Source organism: Sus scrofa, chromosome 1, assembly GCF_054392235.1.
Source record: "Sus scrofa isolate SSC_HxYL_T2T_F1_AM1 chromosome 1, Sscrofa_HxYL_maternal_Yorkshire_Landrace_v2.0, whole genome shotgun sequence".
NCBI lineage: Eukaryota > Metazoa > Chordata > Mammalia > Artiodactyla > Suidae > Sus > Sus scrofa.
The window spans coordinates 139,178,688-139,192,513 of record NC_139383.1 but is presented as its reverse complement, the minus strand read 5'-3'; the positions used below and the strand labels follow the sequence as shown (position 1 = coordinate 139,192,513).

Sequence of the window (13,826 nt, the reverse complement as noted above, 5' to 3'; positions counted from 1 at the left end):
TCTTGACGTTTTTAGCTATGCTACTCTTGCATGAGGACGAGGGAATACTAATATTGTTGCCTTGCTGTTTATGATTCATCAAGATTTCCTCCATACCTTCTCACCAGAAGTCAAGACCAAAGAGGTGTATGCAGGGCTCAGGGATCTATAGTTTGCTAGGCTTGGTTCTTTAAGTTTTCTTTCTCTGGAACATTTTGGTAAAATTCTTTGAACTCTGTTCTCTCAGACAGCAGCTAGCCCGACAGTCCTAGGTCCTGGGGCTGGGGCTGTTTGTTGCACATTCCTTTAGACTGTCCCAGAAGAATCTCTGGCCCTAGAAGCAGCAGAGCATCCCTTGAAATGAACTGGCTCTGTCTCTCTGGGGCGTGGCACTGCTATAGGCAGAGCAGCCCCCTTTAACCACCTCCAAAATGGCCTCACCTGTCATGGCCACTAAAAATACTTTAGAAAGATATACAGAAAAGTGCTGAATTCGGAGTTCCCCTGATGGTGCAGTGGGAACAAACCCGACTAGTATTCATAAGGATGTGGGTTCTATCCCTGGCCTCACTCAGTGGGTTAAGGATCTGGTGTTGCCATGAGCTGTGTTGCCATGTACAGGTGGCAGACTCAGCTCAGATCTGATGTAGCTGTGGCTGTGGCATAGGCCGGCAGCTGCAGCCCCAATTCAACCCCTGGGAACTTCCTTATGCCGCAGTTACTGCCCTAAAAAAGACCCCCCCCCCACCAAAAAAAAAAAGTGCTGAATTCATTAACTTGAGATATCTTGGTTTTCTTTTTGTCTTTTCACAAAAACTCTTATATATCCTGGCCCCTCCCTTATCTTTATCTGAGAGGCTGTATCCCAGGCTTATATCCTCAGTAATGCCCCAAATAAAGCCTAACTCTCACTTGGGGGGGAAAAAAAAGTTTAGGAATATCTTACTGTTGGTATCTTCTCTTTGATACAGATTGTAAAAGAGAAAGAAAGGTTCAGGAAAGCTCCGCCCAACTACGCTATGAAGAAGACACAGCTGCTGAAGGAAAAGGTGAGGACTGTGTGTGAACCTCTTGCCCTATTCTGTAAGGAGACTGGGAATCAGACTTGTTCATCCTCTGCCAAGATCATGGTGGCAGGACTGGAAGAAAGTGCTGGACTCATACGTCAGCAACACAGTGTTTTTTTGGCACCTGGGCAGCGTCCCTTGGCCATTTTCCTTTCTGTCAGTTGAAACCGATCTTGCTTGTTCCATTCTCCTTACTTTCTAGTCACTTTTGTTTCATGTGTAATAAGATAGACCCCAGACTAGTAGCAGCACTGGGTCTGAACAAATAATATGGCCAAGCTCAGCCAGGGTGGGTGGTGTTCCATTCTTCACAGCAGGGTGGGGCAAGCCTTGTTACAGTGAGTTAGCCAGTCATATGGGGCCTGGGTTCTCAGGTTCATGTTACATGTCAGTGCTACCAGGGGCCCAGTGCCAGCTAGCATATGGGATGGTCTTAGTCTATTAAAAAATATACTTCGTGTTTATAAAGTCTGCTTTCAGTATCCTTTCACACCTCCTGTCCTTTATTCATCATGTGAGACATCCTGCCTGTGCTGGAAGTAAGGGGACACTCGATAGAGAGCCAGTCATAGCCAAAGTCTCCCACATCTCTCTGTGTGCAGGCCATGGCTGAAGACTTGGGGGATCAGGACAAAGCCAAACAAATCCAAGACCAGCTGAACGAGCTGGAGGAGCGGGCAGAGGCCCTGGATCGCCAGCGGACCAAGAACATATCTGCTATCAGGTGCGTTACAGAGCTTGTTTTGGTTGAGCTCCTATCCTTGGCCCACAGACCTTGCCTCAGTTATCAGGCAAGCCGTGGCCTTGGACGCATTGTGCCACACGGACTCAGTATCTCCGGGGTCAGGGCTCAGTGGTTCCCTCCCTCCTTCACAGCCCACTGACTCATCCGTCTTACTCACCCCACAGTTACATCAACCAGCGGAACCGGGAGTGGAACATTGTGGAGTCTGAGAAGGCCCTTGTGGTGAGTAAGCTTTATCTGAATCACTGAAAATAATCTTTAATTATTAAGACAACATGTAATCTTGTCTGTTTCTTGCTGGGGTTTATTTTTTTTTTTATTGAAGTAACATGTATACTTAACATATGTGGATTCTCTGTATGAACACATACACCACATAAATTGTTAATTTATAATGAAAAGCATCAGTCTTCTGCCCGGCCTTACCCCTCCTCATCTTTATTTATTTATTTTTTTGGTCATGCCCGAGGCATCTGGAAGTTTCTGGGCCAGAGAGCGAACCTGTGCCACAGCAATAACCAGAGCCATAGCAGTGACAGTACTGGATCCTTAACCTCCTGAGCCACCAGAGAACTCCCCCTCCTCATCTTTAGATTCTAGTCCATGCATATTCAGTTTCCAGTTTCGTTATTTTGGTTGTTGCCCCCATAAATCCGCTCTGGTGTTCTTGAAGGGAAGATGATGATAGACAGCCTGCGAGTTTTTTCAAGCCCTTGCAAAGCTCGTTATTTATCTGTAAGCTTATAAGGAATGAGAGGCAGGGGAAGAGAGATACAGTTCTGTAATGCATGCTTTCTCTTTCAGGCTGAAAGTCACAACATGAAGAACCAACAGATGGATCCCTTTACCAGGCGACAGTGTAAACCTACCATCGTTTCTAATGTGAGTGTCTAAAGAGGACGTTTTTAGTCAGGACCTAGATTCTGGGACATAAAATGAATTCCATTAGGAGATGAATAAAGAAGTTAAAAATAATACTGTCTTAGTGGGATTTGCTTGCCTCAAACTCTTGGGTCTGGATACTTCCTTTTTTATCTCGCCATAGGACACATAGGTAGTGAAAACCTGGCATGGATTTGTAGAAACCTATGGACTAACCTCCTGTGCCAGGGTGGGTTTATCAGCGCAACAGATGCGAGGAAATGTGTAGGCTGGGGCCGCTAGCTGGGGCCTGGCTGGGCTGGACTGGTGTCAAAGCTTTTCACTGCCTCTTCCCTCAGTCTGGAGGGAAAACCCCACTGAGCTGGTGATGGGTCTCCTGTGGTGCTTGTGGTGGTGGGTGGGACAGAATCTGGCGGTAGGACTGTGTGAGTGTTGAACAATCTCTAAAATAACTGAAATTTCTCTCAGTCCAGAGACCCGGCTGTTCAAGCTGCCATATTGGCCCAGCTGAACGCAAAATACGGTTCTGGCGTGTTACCAGATGCTCCAAAGGAAATGAGCAAGGCAAGTATTACACTGGAGCTCGGCTGCCGGCCCAGACGCTTCCTGGTCAGGACTTGATTTTCCCCACCTGGAAGAACACGGCGGCCCGCGTGGGCTCCTTTCTCCATCCTCATTATTTACAATGTATTAAACAGCTACTGAGCTTTGGTCAGATGACCGAAATACTAAACCCAGCACCACTACTTAATGAAGCGCTTGACTGTGGCTTTAGGCAACAGACCTGTAGCTCTCTGATCCATAATTTTCTCATACGTGAAGTGGGGGTAACGGAGTTCTCTTATGGTGCAGCAGGTTAAGGATCTGGCATTGTCACTGCAGAGGCCTGGGTCTCTGCTGTGGCAGGGGTTCGATCCCTGGCCCGGGAATTTCCACATGCCGCAGGCACGGCCAAAAAAGAACTAAAGTGGCGGTAATATTGGATAACACCCTGCCTGTCTCACGGGACAGTTAGAAAGACTAGATGACATGGGAGGATGAGACAGTTGTAAAAGTGAAAGCTCTTTGAAAACTAAAATGTTAAGCCAAGAGAAACTGTCCTTCTAGAAGTCATTTTCTGTTTTTTCCTGAGGAGCCCAGACTGTCCCAGAAATTCCTAAAATCTTGCGGTGTGTTGTCGTAAGCCCACCCTTTCTAGCCTCATACCACAAACATAAGCTTTCCTTTCCTCTCCTCTTTCAGGCTCAGGAAAGAAACTTTGTGGCCTGCCTCTCCTCTCCTCTCTGAGAGAAGGAATTGGAAAAGGACCTTTAGTAAAAAGATCTAACGAACTTGAGCAGGAGCTTTTACCATTAGTGGCTGCTGCTGCTTCTTGAAGCCCGCTTGCATTTATGCATTTGTAATTAGTTTTTCCTCTTGACGTTGCAGGGTCAGGGAAAAGATAAAGATTTGAATTCCAAGTCAGCCAGCGACCTCTCAGAAGACTTGTTTAAAGTACATGATTTCGACGTGAAGATTGATTTACAAGTTCCCAGCTCAGGTAAGTGAGGGTGGGGGTGGTGATGGCCGAGGACCAGGTGGCTCTCTGGCTTTCAGTCTGCAAGGAAGCCTGACTTTAGGGAAGAAATGGGGTGTCTGCTTACCCGAGTTTATGGCGGCCAGTCTGTTGAGAGAGAACGGGGGTAGTCAGGAAGGCTACCTGAAGGAGTAGCAAGACCAAGGGACCTCAGATGCTGATCTGCTCTTCTTTCCCATAGAGTCAAAGGCTTTGGCCATCACCTCCAAGGCTCCGCCGGCCAAGGATGGGGCTCCAAGGAGATCTCTGAACTTGGAAGACTACAAAAAACGACGGGGGCTTATTTGAGCACACCCAGCCTGCTGCTTCTGACCCTGCATGTCCCATCAGTGTCCCACCTTTCCTCCTTTCCTTTGATTTGCCCTCACTGGGCTGGAGCAGCAGAAGAACTGGGAAGAGACTCTAAACTGCCAGTCATCTGTAATATACACCATTCGCTGTATAGACTTCCCTTGTCTGCAACATCTCCCACCAACCCCCCAGGCCCCACCCAGTGTGAACCTGGGTGCTCTCCGGCTCTACCCATGTCTTTAGCTTTGTGTTTGCCTTTTCTTTTTTTTAAACCAGCGCAGTTCATTGGCCACTCTGCACGCATTCAGTATTACCACGGAGCTGGGATTCTTGCTGGAGCCCCTAGGGCGATGGCAGCAGCACTGGGCAGTCTCCTCTGTGGACTGCTGTGGACCCAACCATTGAACATTTGGCACCTGACCCTTGTGGAGGGAGTGGGGACTGGGCACCTGCAGTCCTCCTTCCTCTCTCCTCATCTTTCTCTTCTTCCCAGCTCTGTGGAAGAAGGGTTTTCAAAACCAATTTAGTTTCCAAAAAGTGTACATTTGTGGGGAGGGTGGGGGGTCTATTTGAGAGAGAGTGTGTATGTGTGTATGTGTCTGTAAGTGTGTGGATTTTTTTATCATTTTTTAAAAATGCAGTACTCTTTGTATCAGTCTGTCATGGGTCTATAGCTGTTTCAGATATTTTTCAGCTGTACTTGAGCATCTGAAACTGCGAGAAAGAAACTCATTAAATGTGATCTTCTTACTAAACAGGCCTGACTGCTGTAGCTGTGTAACTCCCCCTCCCCCACCTCCTTTTCCCCGTCCCCACCCCACCCGGAGAAATCGCCCCAGTTTGCCCCCCCAACCCCCCCCCACCCTGTAGGCTGTATCCTGGCAGGTTGGGGGGAAGCCCATGGCCAGGTACCAGGGAGGGCAGTGCAGGTGTCTTGCTCAGCCTGTGCGAACAGCCCATGGCTTCTTGGCTGAATGTAGAGTGTGTCTTTCCCCCACCCCATGTACTTGTCTCTTCCTAGTGATTCTGTTTGGCCGTTTCAGCAAGAATAATATTTTGTTCTGTTTTTTAAGAGAAAGTATTCAACATGAATGTGGGGAGGACAAACACAAAAAGATTTAGGTTGCCAATGTTACAAGCATGTGCAGTTTTGTGTGTGTGTATACATATATATATATGATAAGCATATATATTGTTGTGCAGCTAGGGTGAAGCCAGCAAAGAAGTATGTATGTCTTTATGAAATGTTTGGAAAGAGATAAGCTGACTGCTTGATAATCATTCTCAGGTGTAAAGCTCCAAGTGTAAATAAAAGTGGCATTTAACAAATCTTTTCAGAACAAAGTACAGCTGACTATATAAAACAATAACTAAGCTAAAGGAACAGCTGAGAGCTGCTGATTCCAAGAGGGAAAGGAATCTAGAAGCCCCACTTTGTATTTCGTCACCCTGCTTTCTATAAGAAAGTGGGGTGATGTGAAATCATGGAATTAATCATGTATTTAAACATAAAAATGAACTTGGTAATTCTTCTGGGTTTAGTAGAGCCTCAGTGTTGCTTTAACTTAGTTTACACTTTATTTTATTTAAAAAAAAAAAGCAGCAATGGATGGTTTTTAAAAAGAATTGTGACTGTAAAATTGATAAATGTGACTGTAACACAGCCATGTGGTGGCTGTGACGCAGTTCGGTTGGGCAAAGGAGTGGTGATGGACTCATTAAAATCATAGATACTTGAATAGTCCATTAACCGAAACTCTATAGACTATTGTGTAAATGTGGAATCACAGACTGTTAAACATCGCCTGGACTCCAGCCGAGTCCTGGGGGCTGCTGGGACCTCTCCTATAATGACAAACTTGGACTTTTTTTTTTTTTCCTTCTGGTTTTAAAAGACATGAAATTATAGAATCCATATAATTTGCTGGAGTCATTCTGATCCACCATGTAGATCTGTATTTAGTATCATTTGGATTTGGAGAAGTGTTGATTACATTATGGCTGTGTAATAAAATTTTTATTAAAACTGCATCACACTGTAGCCACTTTGCCACTACCTCCCCACATGCAGCTGCTGAAACTTTCGTTCTGAGACGCCAAGACACAGCGGGGAGAAAAGCCAACCAAAGAAGACCGAAAGTTAACTTATCACCTGAATAGCCTGCTTGGTGACTGGAATCAAGGCTAAGGACTTGAAACTGAGATCTTGACCAGGCATGAGACATTGGCTTTGTCTCAATAGCTGGGCTTCTTGGTGGTTAATAGTATTTCTTGTGCTGGGGAGTCGCAGCAGTGGCCCCCTGCTCCACCCCTCCAAGTGGTTTCAGTGTTGAAGGGTGCGGCACCCAAGGGTGCTTTATACATTTTTCACTTCCTTCGAAGAAGCAAAAAGGCCAATGTCCATATGCCTAGCTCATGATGTTATAGGTCTGTTTGTCTGTCTCACTTCTGACAGGTGCAGGGAAAGTCTACTGCCTACAACTTCCCTTCAGAAAGAATGCTTTTGTTTTCTTTGTTTCTGTGAAGTCGTGACCTGTCACTCAAACTGTAAAGATATTTGTAAATAAACTTTATGCCCTGTTTTAACAAGGGAATCAGATTTAGTTCAAGGACTGCATTCTGAGTGGCAACTCTGCAAGTCATGCTTTAAAAGTCCAAGAGAGCCTCTTTCACTTGCTTTCTCTCCTTCCCGTACTCTTAGCCCAACCCCTCCCCCAAAGTGAAAGTGGCTGTTGTCAACTCCCCAGAAGCCTCTCTTGATATGGTAGTTGTCTAGAGTCAAAACTGGCCTGGTTTACTTCCTACTTTGGAAGATACCAACAAGCTTTAACGGAGCGAGGTAGGCCCTTGCTACACTGCTGTACCCTCGTGAGAGTCTGTTCCTTCCCAGCTTTCAATTGGCTAAGGCACAAGTCCTTTGTTACTGTTTTGTGCCTAGCATGAGTGTGAAGGAATAACCCAGGGGCTGTGAGTGTGGCTGTGGAGGAAATATTGATGTCCTTCCCTCATGGCCCAAGCTGGGGAGATCTGTGAGGGCTCCCTGCCCCCACTGCACGAGGCTCGTTCTTAAACCTTTCTGACCGTGAGTTAGCTAGGAAGCAAGATTCTGGATCGGTTCTCCTTTAGTGATGGGAAAGTGGGAGGTGACAATCACAATAGTAAGCCCAGTCCGAGCCTGCCTTTGGTTTTGGAAGGGGTGGGTCCCTGGGCCTCACCCAGCAACTGGGTCTAATGAGGTTTTCCTCAACACCCTATGGCTCCAGCCACCTGACTGGGCTCCCTGGGCCCTGGAGAGCAGAGATTCTGAGCTGATGACAGCCGGTCCAGTTATTTCCCAGGGTTCCCTGCTGTGAGGCAGCCACTTGATGTGACTGCCTCAGGAGGAGGGATGCAAAGGGAGAGGGTACAGGGATCTACTGACTATTTTCTGGAGTTGGGGGAGCAAGGGGAGGGAGTACCTCCTTGGGTGTCCTGGGTAGTGGTGTGTCCAGGAGCAGGCAAGCCATGGTTCTCTGGCTCAGACTTTTTTTTGGCCTGACTTCCCTGACCAAAGGGGGCTGCTGAACTCGCTTGGAGAGGAGAGTGTTGGAGGGGTTGGAAGGAACGGCAGCATTAAGGGGTGGGAAGAGAGCCGCAGCCTGCTTTCTCCATTAGGTTCCCCATGCCAGCCCCAGCACCAAAGTGTCTTGGCCCTGCATAGGGCTTAGCCAGCACAGCACAGGCACATCTAGGGCTTCCAGACTGCTCTGGACCTGAGGGAAAGCCAAACGCCACAAAGCAAATGGGCTCAGTGCATGATTCATATTCCAGCTCTGTCACTTACTACCTTGGGCTGAGCTGGTAAATTCCTCTGAGCCCAAATTCCCCATCTTTAATATTAGATCTTTCAGGACCCTGTTAAGGATTATGTATCCCTTTCCCCAATAAGGGTTCGATAAATGCTGTTATGAATAAGAGTAGCGGCCGTTGGGCCTCACGAGAGACTGCTGGGGCAGAGTATTAAGGGTTGGGATAGAAGGGGCTGTGTGACAAAATAGGGGTCTGAAGGCACAAAATAGCTTGAGCAACAGCAGGGAGCACTTGGCCCAGCGACTCCTGGTGGCCCCTACCTCTGGGGTCAAGAACTCAGGTCTCCACCTTGAGTCTCCAGTGGGCTCTGGGACTGGCTTGGAGACCCATCCAGAGGACGGCTGCTTTGTGAGCCAAACTTGCTGCTGCTATTCTCTCCAGCTTGCAACACACACCCTCTTTACTAATAGCCAGGCTAAAAGTGTCCTTCTGCTCCCAGCCCTCAGGAGCTCTGAAGGCCTCCATCTTGCCACTGCCCCATCAGGCTCAAAAGATTGTGAGTCCTGACCTCCCACCAGCAGGGAGAGTAATTAAAACATAAAAACAGTACCATCTCTTCAGCAAGTGGTGCTGGGGAAAACTGGGCAGCTGCATGTAAATCAATGAAACTAGAATACACCCTCACACCTTGCACAAAAATAAACTCAAAATGGCTTGAAGACTTAAACATAAGACACTATAAAACTCCTAGAAGAGAACACAGGCAAAACATTCTCTGACATAAACTGTACAAATGTTTTCCTAGGTCAGTCTCCCAAGGCAATAGAAATAAAAACAGAAATAAACCAATGGGACCTAATCAAACTTACAGCCTTTTGCAAAGCAAAGGAAACTACAAACAAAACAAAAAGACAACCTAAAGAATGGGAGAAAATAGTTGCAAATGATGCAGCCAACAAGGGCTTAATCTCCAAAATATGCAAACAACTCATATACCTCAACAGCCAAAAAACAAACAACCCAATTTGAAAATGGGCAGAAAACCTAAATAGACATTTCTTCAAAGAAGACATACAGATGGCCTACAGGCAAATGAAAAATGCTCAACATCACTAATTATTAGAGAAATGCAAATCAAAACTACAATGAGGTACCACCTCACACTGGTCAGAATGGCCATCATTAAGTCTACAAACAACAAATGCTGAGACGGTATGGAGAAAAGGTAGGCCTCCTACACTGTTGGTGGGAATGTAAACTGGTACAACCGCTATGGAAAACAGTATGGAGGGTCCTCAGAGAACTAAATATAGAACTACCATATCATCCAGCAATTCCACTCCTGGGCATATATTTGGATAAAACTACAATTCAAAAAGATACATGCACCCCTATGTTCATTGAAGCACTATTCACAATAACCAAGACATGGAAACAACCTCAATGTTCATCGACAGATGAATGGATTCAGAAGATGTGGTACATATACACAATGAAATACTTCAGCCATAAAAAGATCAAAATAATGTCATTTGCATCAACATGGATGGAACTAGAGATTCTCGTACTAAGTGAAGTGAGAAAGACAAATACCATGATACCACTTATATGTGGAATCTTATCCCACAGAAGAATCTACCTACAAAACAGAAAAAGATTCACAGACATGGAGAAGGGATTTGTGGTTGCCAAGGGGGAGTGGGGAGAGAATGGGAAGGACTAGGAGTTTGGGGTTGGTAGATACCAACGATCACATTTAGAATGGATAAGCAATGGGGTCCTGCTGTATAGCACAGGGAACTATATTCAATCACTTGATGGAAGATAATATAATAAAAAGAATGTATACATACGTAAAATTGGGTCATTTTACTATAGAGCAGAAATTAGCAGAACAATTGTAAATCAATTAAACTTTAAACAAAACAAAAAAACCCAGCACCAAACGGGAATATAAGTGTAAAGCAGTCCAACAAAGTTCTGATGTTTTATGATGACTGACTACCTTGACGCCTTCTTCAAAATATCATTTTTTCCCCTCTCTTAGCTGTCAATGACCCTGCTTTGCTAAGTTCAAGCGGAGACCACATCTTGCTCAGCCATAAGCAATTCACCTCTCCTGGAATGCAATGGTCTATATCCACTTATTTTCCCCTGGAGAAGCCTTTTCATTCTTCAGCACTCAAAAAGTCACCTCCTCTGGGAAGCCTCCCCTGACTGCCTCCCTCCCGCTTGGTTTTGAGAGTACCTAGGCTTCCTCAGCAGCAGCTGTACTGTTGTTATTTTCGAGTCTATCCCTAGCTAGGAACTACTAGTGTCTTTTGCAGCCTGGTATTTAGCCCAATAAATGTGGGGGGGGGGGCGCGGACGTCCCTCCCCAGCCCAGCCTCTGCGTTCTGGGTCAACTGACCACATCTCTCCCCTTCGTCGTGTCTTCAGACCGCAGTGCACGCGGAAATGAGACCTGGATGGACGATGCCGCCTACACTAGAACCCAAGCTGTCCGTCTTATGAGTTCGACCTGAAGCCACAAGAAAAGCAGCTGCAGCAGCTGCTTTTCCCTCTCCCTGAGCCAGTGCGCCAGGGCCTCGCGGAGTCAACAGCTTCAGCCTCTGTTCGGCCCCTGCAGTCCTAGTAACCCCGGAGTTCGGTCCAAGAGCACTGCACCGTGGCTGCCCAGCCTCCTGCACATGCGCGCGCTCGAGTCTCAAGAGCGCGCGTCTGGCGGCTTCCCGCACTTGGAAGCAGGGGGCTCAGGTCCCAGGGGCGCACCTGGCGGAGCGCACTCCAGCTCCGCGGACCCCGCGTCTGCTTGTGGCTTCCCGACCGCTCCTGGCCATCAGAGGTTCTGTGGACTTGGTCGCTGCACCCGGGGTGGAGGTCACGCTGGCAGAGATCATGGAATTAGGGGATACGCCCACCCCTTGCCCAGGTCACAAGATCTGAGAAGCGTCCTGGTGAAGGACAGAGGCCAACTGTACCCTAGATGTTCTTAGAGCAATGACCTGGCTGCCTCCGTGACCTCAGATGTTCCCGGTCCCCTCTGCCTCCACTTTGCCACTGGGAGAAAGTCTGCCGGTTCTGAGTTCTGGCGAGAAGGAGGAGAGAGAACCACAGGAACGCAGGCTCCTGGGAGGGATGGGAAACCTTGTTTCTGAAGTGTGTCAGGAGAAAAAAAGTTCTTATTGCGCATACACAGGCGTGGTGACACATTTTGTTCATTTTAGAGGAGAGTGATTCAGATGGTGGAGGGTCAGTGCACACTGCTACAACCTGAATCCTGCTAAACTATGCTATGATAGTCACACAAAGTCTATCAATTATGGGGTCAGAGATTGCATGAGGAGGAGAAACCCAGAGGCAAGGAAAAGGGTTGTCAGGTGAGGACAGCTATTCACTCCTCTTCCCACGAGGAAGGAGACCCAATTCTTCCCCGCCTGCAGGTTTCCACTGGATCCTGGTTCTGGCCGGCCCTCCAGCGGTCCTTCTACTATGCTCTGGGCAGAGAAGGGCATTAGATTGACCACGACAGGGGACTGGTTTGCACGGAGCAGTTGAAAGACCAAAGTTTCACGGAGAGTGCCTCAGAAACAGTAAATGCAGCCATTTAGCATCCTGGAGCCTGTTTCCTTTTGGGTACTTTCTGGTTTTCTTCTTCCAGGAGATAATGTAAAATAATACAGAACCACTCCCAGTAAGGAGCTACTCAGTCCTTCACCTCACACAATGCCTGGCTCATAGCAGCTGCTTAATGGAAGTTTATTTCCTCTGTGAATGAGAAATGAATCATAGGTATTATCACAGAATATTGGAATCCTGGGGGTCAGAAAGACCCTTGAGGACACTAAGCAAGCCCCCTACAGCATGTCTGGGAGTTGTTGACTAGAGTGAGACAGTGTAGGACCACATGCCACCCCTCTGCCTCCCCAAAACACACACACACACACCCCATAGAGGCTCAGTTTTCTCTGGAAAGGCCTTCAAGTCCCCTCAGAACAATAGGTGGCCTATTCAGGAGCACAGGTCAAAGGCCAAGTACTTTATCCTATCTCCCCCCAGGTGAGAGGCCCTGCCTGAGGGCCTTGGGAAGCAGATATTGGCAAAGAGATGGTGAATAGCGACCTTGCTTCCGCTCCCCCCCTGGGGGGGGGGGGCTGTCCTGCGTGTTGAGTAGAGGAGGGGCAGAGCTAAGTGAGGCAGACTAGGGAATAAAAACCAGAAGCCTCTCACCTCACACACCTCATTCTCAAGCCCCACCCCCCTCCCCAGCTTTTGTGCCCCAGGATTGTTACCCCCAGGAGGGATGTAGCCCCTCAAGCCTGATAAATCCCAAAGGCCATGGAGATGGGTGAAGACTGAGAGACACCCTGCGATGAAGACTGAGAGACACCCTGCGATGCAGGCCTCTAGGGTATAGGAGGGTCCCTGAACTGAGATGCCACAGAAGGAAAATCTGCTTTCTCCTCAGACATGTAGCTGACCTCATGAATAAGGCAGAGGAACTCTCATGGCCCATCTTAGATCAACCAGCTAATGACCATCAAAACCATGTTTTTGCCCCATTTTTTGCAGCACGCAACCCTGTTTTGGCTCAGCGGTTAACAAATCTGACTAGCATTCACGAGGATGCAGGTTTGATCCCTGGCCTTGCTCAGTGGGTTAAGGATCTGGCGTTGCCTTGAGCTGTTGCACAGGTTACAGACTCCACTCGGATCCTGTGTTGCTGAGGCTGTGCTGTAGGCCAGCAGCCACAGCTCCAATTAGACCCCTAGTCTGGGAACCTCCCTATGCCACAAGTGTAACCCTAAAAAGCCAAAAACAAAACAAAACAAAACAAACAAACAAAAAACTGCTCCTCCACCTACAGTCAATCTGATCTTCCATGCCCCTCTATAGTCACATCCCTCTACTCAGCTTCAGGGACTGCAGAAACTGAGGCACAAAAACAAGATTCTGGGATTTGAAAGGTCATTCCTGGCTAAACTAAGAAGACATGAGAACCCTCTGACCTTGTCTTATAGCTATATTGGAACCCTAAGCCCTGCCCTAGTTTATGCCCTGCACTTTCTGCCCATGGTAGATGGAACTAGACTCTGCCTTCATTAGGTAAGGAACTAGGGACTGAACTACAAGATGTTAATTTAAGAAACTGAGCATGGGAGTCCCCGTGGCTCAGTGGTTAACGAATCCGACTGCGAACCATGAGGTTGCGGGTTCGATCCCTGACCCTGGCATTGCCGTGAGCTGTGGTGTGGGTTGCAGACACAGCTCGGATCCCACGTTGCTGTGGCTCTGGCGTAGGCCGGCGGCTACAGCCTCGATTCGACCCCTAGCCTGGGAACCTCCATGTGCCGTGGGAGCGGCCCAAGAAATGGCAAAAAGACAAAAATAAAAGAAAAAAGAAAAAGAAAAAGAAACTGAGCATAGCAGAGGAATAGAAGTTAGGACACATTCTGGCTTTTTCGCCAACTAGTTGTGTGGCTTCGCACAAGTGCCT

At 47.6% G+C, this 13,826-nt stretch overlaps 1 protein-coding gene across 2 annotated transcripts in view; it reads left to right on the top strand.

Moving 5' to 3' along the window:
- Positions 1 to 6,571, top strand: part of RTF1 (RTF1 homolog, Paf1/RNA polymerase II complex component) — a 56,086-nt gene extending 49,515 nt beyond the window's left edge. For both annotated transcript variants that reach the window (XM_021097446.2, XM_084973928.1), the window contains exons 12-18: positions 951 to 1,028; positions 1,649 to 1,770; positions 1,956 to 2,013; positions 2,596 to 2,673; positions 3,142 to 3,237; positions 4,102 to 4,213; positions 4,431 to 6,571. In XM_021097446.2, the coding sequence (XP_020953105.1) occupies positions 951 to 1,028; positions 1,649 to 1,770; positions 1,956 to 2,013; positions 2,596 to 2,673; positions 3,142 to 3,237; positions 4,102 to 4,213; positions 4,431 to 4,537 (651 nt within the window). In that variant the 3' untranslated portion in view covers positions 4,538 to 6,571. The remainder of the gene's footprint in view (positions 1 to 950; positions 1,029 to 1,648; positions 1,771 to 1,955; positions 2,014 to 2,595; positions 2,674 to 3,141; positions 3,238 to 4,101; positions 4,214 to 4,430) is intronic.
- The last annotated feature ends 7,255 nt before the right edge of the window (positions 6,572 to 13,826 follow it).